Source organism: Parus major, chromosome 7, assembly GCF_001522545.3.
Source record: "Parus major isolate Abel chromosome 7, Parus_major1.1, whole genome shotgun sequence".
Classification (NCBI taxonomy): domain Eukaryota; kingdom Metazoa; phylum Chordata; class Aves; order Passeriformes; family Paridae; genus Parus; species Parus major.
In genome coordinates, this window is record NC_031776.1 from 7,637,726 (window position 1) to 7,647,551 (window position 9,826).

The window sequence follows — 9,826 nt, forward strand, 5'->3', positions numbered from 1 at the left end:
TGGACAAATCCCCACCTGGCTTTACATCATTGCTACAAGGACTCTGACCCATGATGATTCAGAACATCATTTCTAGTCAATAAAGAAAAGAGGAATTTTTTGTAAAATATGATGTTTGCAGAGTATTTTCCTAATCTTTCTATATGCTAAGTTAAAATTTGCTGAAAGTGTTTTAGCTGACTTTTAATTTTGCACTTTGAAACCTCATGTAAAATCTTGCAGTGTGAAAAAGTCGTGCAAGTTTACTGAATTGGAAATTATTACTGGAATTATTATTATTTGAAATTCCTTGGGCAACTCCCCACAGCAAGTCCAGGCCTTTGTGCAGTCTAGAGAATTAGTATAAGTGACATGTATTTGTTAATGTAAAGCCTTCATTTGTGCAAGAACTCTGGGATCTTTGTGTTCTGACATTTATGATTCATTGGCCAGCATGTCAGGCAATTCCAGTGCTTTCAAGATGCTTGCAGCATCCTGCACCATTTAGAATAGAAAATATTTGCACCATTGTTTCAGAATGCAATGCAGCAAGTGATGAAAGAGCTCTGATTCTTTCATAGCTGTACAAGCAGCCTTTTATTCATATAGCATTTATTTATTCATACAGCATTTGTGCTGTATTCTGTTTGCTTAATATTTACTTAAGAATGGGAAGGCTTACAACTTACAGCAGTTTCAATGGCTGTGGGACTCAGGTGTTCTCTCAGCACAGCATAAACGCTTGGAGACATTGGAAGAAGATCTGATGGAGAAGGTGGTTCTGTAGAGTCATTTAAGCTAAAAAGAAAAAACAAAGCAAATGAACTTAGAAAAAAACTTAAATCCTCCAACTTTATGCATATCAGTGGAGTATGGTGAATGTTTTTTAAGTTTGTTAACCCTGTACTCAGGCTTGCTGGTGGCCCTATAAGCTCATGCCAACAACCTGGTATACACTTAAAAATGTAGGAGATACAGTTAGATTTATCCTCTCTTTCCTTGGCTCTAATATCAGCTGCTGGAGATAAAAAGGAGACAGTGAAAGATAAGTAGATCCAGAGTACCATAAAAACTGCATCAAATTTTTACAAGTGGTTTTCCCCATGAATGGGAAAAGCACTGTACAGGTGAAGTCCTTGCCAAACTATTTTCAAATAGTCTGTGGAAAGGAGGCAGGGGAAACTCTGAAATGAGATGTAAATTAAATAAAAATAACAGTTGAAGTGTAACACACCTGTGAGGATACTTACATTTTGGAGACTGGGATAAATACAGAAGGAACATAACCTTTCACTCCTCCATCTGAGGGCTTTGAGACTAGAATAAATAGCAGAGAAATTAAATATTGTCTAGTCATTATCTATTTGAAATAGATTATTTGTTTGAAGTGCTGCAGACAATAATAAATTGGAAAGTCCGTGCATAAATAAATAGCCATAGAAGTGAGGGGAATTCCTAAGATTAGTCCTTGAGTTCAGGTCCTTGAGTTCAGGTCTTAGTTACAGAATTGTCTGTGCTCCCTTGATATGAATCACAATATAATACCACAACTGATGAAAAAGGTTTTGTTAGGCCTTCAAAGCAAATATACAGTTCTTTAATTTTGGTACTCTAAGCCTGCAGATTTCAGTTCTGCAAATGCTTGGAGCTCTGGCTCTACAAATACAACTTCAGCAATGTCTTTTGCATGAAATTAAGCATATATGTAAGATTTTAGAGGATTGGAGCATTAGGCAAAGTCCACTGAGTTAAAATAAAGAGGGAGAAAAATACTGTAGCCTCCAAATATTTTTGAGTTGTGTAGGAATTTGAGTTCAAATGGAACTGTAACCTTTGATACTGAAAGTCTAGAAGAATGTGTTTTATCTATTAAAAAATTAAGGCTTTGAGGGCTTTCTTTAAGCAAGAATGAATTTGATCTAAAAATGAGATGACTTTTAACTTGGACTAAAAAGAATGTGGGCCTGAAAATATTTGGAACCATCCTTATTTAGCTGTTTAGCATTTTCCAGTGCAGTTGCCAGGGGTTTTCAGGAAAGTTGTCTGCCATAATAACTTTGCAATTGTGCAGTATATTGGGAAAAGGTGGTGCAGATAGACAGCCTTTGTTTTAGGGTTCCACTGCATGAAATGAAACAAAGTAGGGCTTCCAAGTATTTCCACAGTAGAAATACTGAGTTTACTTGAAATTAAAGAGACAGCATGCTACAGTGTAACACAATATGAAGCTAATAAGCAGGATGTCTTTTCAGTTTCCTCTCCTTTGAACACCCAAGCACTGATGCATCAGTCAAATTTCTTAGCTTCTTTTAAATATTGTCATCACCTCTACTGTAACCTCTAAGACCAGGGATGTATTTGCAAAATGAAGCTGTCTAAATGACGGACACATGTGAAAACAGTTCTCTTGAAGATGACTATTAAAGGAGGCATCTTAATCTGTTCTCTCCCACCTCTCCCTACATTCCTCAAATTGCTTCTTGACTTTGCAGCTGCTGTGCAGAAAGGGTAAATAGACAAGTGGAGCCTAACCTTCGTTTGGCTGACAGCTGTAGTGTTTGCCAAAGGCCTTATCTTTGGGGATATCTGGATACAGGTACTTCAGGGGGTTTTCAGGAACGTTGTCTGCCATGATCACTTTGTAATCGCGCAGTATGTCAGCAAAAGGCAGGGCAGCTAAGCGACCTTTGTTATAGGGTTCCACTGAATGAAATGTTACATCTCCTGCAAAAACACAAAGGCACCATAAACCTGTAGATGAGCAACTGCAGCTGGAACGCATTTTTGCCTTTCTTTTGAGGTTTACACTTGCATAGGCTTTACCTGTTCTTACCTATGTTAGTATCTTTCAATATTGAATTTCTGCATATTTGGAAACAAATCTAAGGCCTGCAGTTAGCAGACACACCTCATAGAGAGCTTGGTTAATAAAAGGAGCTCAGAGGTAGAATGTCAGATTTGGTTTGTTTGAAAAATTATTATACTTGTATCTTGTCCAAAACCACACTGTGACACTGTGACATGATACATGTGAATTTTACTTCCAAACCAAACAAAACTTTACTCCTGTATTGCAAGTATATTGCAGAGTTTGTGTTGGTTTTGGTTTAGTTATTTTTCTTTTAATTATACTTACCATTTTCTAGCTGATCCACCCAAGTAAAGGTAATTCCACCCAGATTGCTTTCACTAAACCTTAATAAAAACGTTCCTGGTGTCTTGTCTTTCAGCAGAATTCGTTCCTTTTCTTTGCTTACAAATCCCATTACGTACCTGAGGTATAACAGGAAACGATGGGTTTACTTTTGGAAAAAAATACAGGCTTTGATCTGTGCAATGTGTGGAATCATAGAAGGGCCTGGGTTGGAAGGGACCTTAAAGTTCACCTGGTTCCAAACTCTCTGCCGTGGACAGGGACATCTTTCACCAGACCAGGTTGCTCAGAGCTATCCAGCCTGGCCTTGATCTGGCCAGACTTCATACAGGTGTTCAAAACCTGGTTACAATGCTTTATAAGGCTTGGGCACTATGGCCAAAGCTTTGTGTGATTTACATGTGGAGTATGGCATAGAGCTCAAAGTACTGTGAATTCTGGTGAAATTTATCCCAGTACTTGATTGCATAGGCAGAACTGAAGAATAGATCTAAACCTGCATTTCTAAGAGATCTCATGTTGTTCCCCTCTGGCAGCAATTTCCAAATGTTATGAATGGGAGAAAGGAGAGGGAAGTGTTAAACTCATTTGCAAGTTCTCCTCTGCATGGCTAAAACTGAGATGAGTGAACGATAGAGAAAATGTGGTGAGAGATCAATATACAGCAGTTCTCTTGTTGCTCACCCATCAATCCAAAGAGGAAGAATGTGTTTTTTAATCAAGTCCAGGATTGCTTCAAGCCAAACCCAAAAGGTAAAAGACTTCCCTGGCAAATGTTCCTAACAGTTAAAAAACAACCACAAAACACAAACAGAAACAACACACATGAGAGGAGAATTGTAAGAGTGATGTTACCCAATGTTCACATGACAGTTTCTTCGTTTCTTAAGAATAAGCCACTTTGCTCAAGTGAGAATGACAGTTTGATGTGCAGTTTTGAGTAACATCTCTCTTTCAACATGACATAAAGCCAGCTGATTTCTAAGATATGCATTGGAATCACCTCATTTTTCAAGGAGAATAAAAATCCCATCTGTGGTTTCCTCCTAGTTATAAGTTTATATTTTGAGTGAAAAGCATATGAGAAAGTTGAACTTCCTTCCAAGGTTTTGTACTTGTTTAAATAATGTAGTTAATATGAATTAAATGAGCTTACCTTTCTTTATTAATACATTCTCTGTTCCTCATCAAAGTTATTGCATATATTTACTGTCTTGAAATAATTCAGGTCAAAACCAAACATATGAAAAATCTTATTTATGCTCTATGAAAAATGGACTGCATGCTTTGGTAGGACTTTCAAGTGATCGTTTGAAGAAATATATAAGGTACACTATAATGTCACTTTCTGATATCTGTAGCAATATAACTAAGTAATCCCTAATCCCAAGCTTTATGCTTCTGGAAGTGTTTTTCTCCTAGTTAATTTTTTACAAGGGATGTGATTATGCTGAGCTGAAAGTCCCACATAGGGCAAGTGGGAATCTTATCAGCCGCATCAGAGAAACAGGGATAGGCATGGCTGTGGGTGTTATGAGAAATGAGAGTTTAGTTTTAATTTTGGAACAGTACCTTGCAGAACTTTGCCCAGGATAGTTGATAATCATTGTAACTGGCTTGCTGTCCTGAAAGGAAAAAAAAAAAATAGAAAAAAAAAGAAGAAGAAGAAACAAATGGTGCACATATTATTCTGAAATTATGAAATAAATATTGCTTGATAGCTGTATAGTTGGGTGGGGGCATGTTGGGAGAAGTACAGTACATCCAGACTTGGGGAGGGAGGGCATGATTTACATGCTAAGGGACCACAGATCTGGTTTTCTGTACTCTTTAGAGGCAGGTGATAATAGTTTAGGAAATATTTGCCTAAAGTAGCCTGTGACTTGGTGTTTGCAACACTGCGTGCTCAGTTTCAGTTTTTAGCTTAAATGTTACTTCTCAGCTTCCCCCAGGGCCTCTCCCTTCTGGGGCACACTTGGATCTCAGAGTAGTCAACAGTAGTTCATCTTGGTGAGGTAACAGGGCTTCTTTCCTGTGTTGACACCAGTGAAGCATATCTGGTGAGGACCCAGAAATGAACAGACCCACAAGGACAGGTACTTAAAATGAAACAAACCCCAAACCAAACCTCATAAGCAAGCAAAAATACTTCCTTTTGATTTCAGATGTATGAGATAATTGTTAAGGAAGCAAAATAACATCACAGTTCAGTGTGACTTTGATGCCCTCTTTCTTCAGTTGAGCAGCCTGGAAGTTCGAAAGTTGAATTAGTTTGCGATAAGAATAAGCTGACGCCTGCTTTTCTTTAAAGAAAAAAAATGTCATTGTGACATTTCTGACACCAGCTCTGGAAGTGGAGGCCATGCCATGCTGGTTTTGGCTGGGGTAGAGTTCATTTTTTTTCACAGTAGCCAGTGTGTTTTGGATTTGTGCTGAAAACAGTGCTGGTAATACAGGGATGTTTTAGTTCTTGTGGAGCAGGGCTTACACGCAGTGAAGGTCTTTTCTGACTCTCAACCCACCCCATGAGCAAAGGGGCTGGGAGTGCTGAGAAGCTGGAAGAAGACACAACCAGGACAGTTCATCCTAACTGGCCAAAAAGGATATTCTGCACTGTATGGTGACATGCTCAGCATGTAAACTTAGGGGTAAGAAGGAGGAAGGAGGGGATGTTTGGGGTGATGGCATCTGTCTTCCCAAGTAACTCCCTTGTGTGATGAATCCAGCCCTGATTTCCAGGCTGAACACCTGCCTGCAGATGGGAAGAAGTGAATTAATTCCTTGTTTGCCTGGTATGCACATGTGGCTTTTGCTTTATCTGTCAAACTGTCTTTATCTTGACCCATGAGTTTTCCCACTTTACCCTTCCAGTTCTCTCCCCATCTCACTCTGGTGGCTGTGTGGGGCTTAGCTGCCAGCTGTTGCTAAACCACAATGTGTGCTTAAGGCCCCTACCCGTAGCTACCAAGTAGAATAACCCCAAAGTAAATAAAATCTGTATATTTCTACACACATACCCATAAGTTTCTCTGCCAGCATGTTGAGCTGTTCAGAATTGAGCCCACGACCAACGTATGATGAAAATTGCCAGCTCAGTACTTCTAAGAGCTGGCTTAGAGTGGCAGCAGGGGGGTTGTTGAAGAAAGACAAATTCTGCAACAGAATTAATGCTTTGTTTAGATGGCAACCATGAAATACATATCAGGCTGTAAGAGGAGGCTGCAAGTACTTGAGCAGAATCTGGAAGTGTTGAAAGTGAGCTTTGTGTGTGGGGTAGCATCAGGGCAAACATACAGGCACCCAGCAAGGTCCAGTGGGGTGCCCAAGAAGGGTTGTAGGGTGACACTCCTAGAGAGAGCTAAAGTCCCTGTGTGCATCTTGGATGCTAAAATACCTTGCTATGCCTCTGGTAGTGTCCTGTGTAAAAACAGTGAAGATATGCTTAAATCCTGCTCAAAAAACCCCTAGATATTATCACTAAATTTTAATGTTTAGTGCATGGAATCTTTAAACCATTATATGCTGATATGGTGATGTGCTGTTGAATCATTTGGCTTATCTTAGTTTGTTTTTTGTTATTGTTGTTGTTTTTGTTTGTTTGTTTTTTGTTGTATACACAATGGGCATACTAAAGATTGTGCTAAACCTCTTTGGAGTATCACAGAGTGATGATGCAGTCCAGCCTGCTGGTCAGCTGGCCACCAGAGTAGACTGTCTGACCCTTTCCCTCCTCTGAGCATCTGTGTGACTGCATTAATCTCCAGCTGAAAGCCCGAGAGCCATTGACAGCACTATTCCACAGTCTGCAAATACAGTAACAGTGACTGAATCTAAAATATGTGCTGAGACAGCTGGAGCCTTAGAAAGAATGATTGTGCTTTTGCTCGGGGTTAGAGCCACTAGAAGTTGCTGCTTAGCATGTATAAGCTTCTCTACAAAAAGCACAAGTTCCTGTAAAATCTATGGGGGAAAAAAGCACTTAAATACATTATAGGTTCACCTATATGCCTGCTTTCATGGTTCGGAGTTGTACTGGTAGAGTTATTTTCTAACAGGTCTAGTTTTAGTCAGTCACACCCAAGAAAGATAAATTAAAACTAGAGAAGTTAGAGAAGTTGTGGAGAAGGCCTGCCACCTTTCCTTAGTTTAAGAACTACCACTTTAGGCTACAAAAAGAAAAGCTAAGGGTGCATGTGGTTTTATATCTGGGCAGGGAAAGAAAGATAAAGAGAACAACAATAAAGTGTGATGTTGATAACAGTATACATGACAAAAATAAATCCAGTTAAAGAGTGAAATATATTTTTTTTTATACTTAATGAATTCAATAACCAAATAATACAAATGCAAAAATGCAGGAAGTCAGTATTTGCGTACTGAGGACCTACCTGAGGATCATTGGTTGACAGATTGTACCAAATAATAGAGGCCCATGCGTTGGGCAGTTGGCTGACATTGGAAATCATCACCACAGGCAAAGAGCTGGTCTGGTGGAGAGAATGAATGCTATGTGTAAATGCTGCTGAGGAAAGTATTAGTGCTGTGCTGTGCTTTGGTTTTTTAGCCTCTCTTTCTTCCCAAAGCAGAGACTGCTTTTCCAGAAGGTCTGGAAATCTTGTGGTTACTGCTGAGAGCCTCACCAAGGGTAGGCAGACCTGTGGTGTGGCCAACACAGTTGTACTTCTATGAACTGCTGAAAAATGCCTTTTACTCCTGCCCCAGAGAATCTGTCCCGAATACTCACCTCCAAATTTATGGTCAATCCATACAGGCAGACCTGTGTTTCAAAGCTGATGGAGTGCAGTTCCTCGGTCACCATGTGAGGGCCCTGAGGGAACAATGAGGTTATAAAGCTGTGAGTGCACAGCTGACATTTAACACTGTTTTAGTGATCCAGCTGTTGAGGTTACACTTGGAAAGAAAACTCATATCAAATATATAAGCAGAACAGGAAAGAAGGAAGTGAAGAAAAATTTGTTTGTTCAACTATGACATGGAATTAGTCCAAAAGTATGGTATTTTTTGTAAAAAATATAAAATAGCCCTTTAATATTGTTTAAGTAATACTTCTAAAATTTATCTTTTTCTAAAATGGTACTTTTAAACACAGATTTGCACACAAGAAGTTAACAGACAATTTTGTGTGTCTGATGAAGGTTGTCTCCAACTTTCCTTTTCCGAAAGCTTCCTTACTGATTGGCAATTCGGCTTTGAACAGGGATGTTTAAGGAGAAAAAAACTAGAAACAAAGCAAATAGCCACAGCTTTAACAACAAACAGACCTTCATCCAGGTTTGCTGTGGGTACTAGTTGAAGGACTAGAGGCCTAAATCATTAATCCAAAGCAAATCTGGTATTAAAACCCCAAGCTTTTCTTGGATGGAAAAAAAATAAAATCTGTTTGTCATCGTTGATTAAAGTTTGTCATATAAGCATTTGTTTTGATTACAAACCAGCATAGCTCTGTAAAGATCCAAATATCTGCCCCTTAGGAACCAGATCTCTTGAAATGCATTTCCATCCCCAGAACTCAAAGAATAAAAATATATTTGTTCTTTTCCTGTTTTCTTTGTTGTTAGTCTTTCTCTCCCCACTGCGCACTTGTTTTGTCAGACTTTCTTTTAAAAAAAAAGAAATAAAAAATTGCAAACTAAAATGCTTTCCCTTACTGAAATATCTGCTCTCAATCAATGTAAAATAAAAGCATTTATTGGCAGACCTTGTGGCCTTAGCAATGGAGCATCTCCTCCAGGAGATGTACAGGCCATTGCAATAAAAGATACTGAATAAATGTGGAATTGGGACCTCAGGAAATCCTTAGGCATCTGAATAATAAATCTGCCTTGCAAAGGGAAAATCCATCTTAGACCTGAAGGCTTTTACATGAAATACCCATCCATCAAATGAGCTCAAATGTTTTAATACAGATTGAATCAATCCAGCTCAACCTGTATTGCTGACACAAAGTTGAAAACGGTTGATGAAACAATCCTCCATCCCCCCATTACGATTTTGCAGAAGCAAATTTTTCTCATGGAAAAATTATCTAGGCAAAATAGTACATCTGCATGAAAGGACAAATCTAAAATGGAGAACTTCCACTTTTTCTTTTAGCAGGGCCAGTTATATTTAACTACACTTCTAGCATACTGCACATCCTATAACAAATCAAGTTCTGAAAGCATTATAGTTGCTGTTAACAAAGAAAATCTCAACTCATGTTCTGCTAATAACCACTCTCACAGACTGACTTGATCAAGGAGAGGCTCTGTTTGAGGAAATCAGTAGTGAACCAGGTCACAGTTCAGCTGTTCTAATTCTCCACAGCCCTATAATAGCTTTATATAGTTTTAAAGGCATAATGTGTAGAAGTGGGAAGAAAATGCTGCCAAAGCTAGAGTGCCAATATAACTTACATTTTTGCATTTGCTTGTTGTGGTGTCAGTGATTTTGTAAGCAGCAAAGTAACTGGGAGGTGAGCCTCGAGTTTCAGTCTTGCTGATTGGGTTGTGAGTTGTTCTGTTCAGAAATGTGTGTGAAATGGGCACACATATCTTCTGCTTTAGGTTTTGATCAAATTCTTCATGCTGATCACACCTTTTGCTTTGTGCTTAAAGAATACTTAAAATAATTCTTGTGCTTGTATAACAACAGCTATTTGGGCTGTCATAAGAGTGATTTTATTTTTTTTAT

The 9,826-nt window shown here is 38.7% G+C and overlaps 1 protein-coding gene across 1 annotated transcript in view; it reads right to left on the reverse strand.

Moving 5' to 3' along the window:
- The window catches only part of STAT4 (signal transducer and activator of transcription 4), a 40,946-nt gene that overhangs the window by 3,888 nt on the left and 27,232 nt on the right, over positions 1-9,826 (reverse strand). The window contains exons 15-23 of the mRNA XM_015635298.2: positions 7,878-7,961; positions 7,522-7,620; positions 6,151-6,286; positions 4,706-4,758; positions 3,818-3,912; positions 3,116-3,252; positions 2,512-2,703; positions 1,230-1,296; positions 669-777 (exon numbers count right to left, since the gene is read on the reverse strand). Coding sequence (XP_015490784.1) covers positions 669-777; positions 1,230-1,296; positions 2,512-2,703; positions 3,116-3,252; positions 3,818-3,912; positions 4,706-4,758; positions 6,151-6,286; positions 7,522-7,620; positions 7,878-7,961 — 972 coding nt within the window. The remainder of the gene's footprint in view (positions 1-668; positions 778-1,229; positions 1,297-2,511; positions 2,704-3,115; positions 3,253-3,817; positions 3,913-4,705; positions 4,759-6,150; positions 6,287-7,521; positions 7,621-7,877; positions 7,962-9,826) is intronic.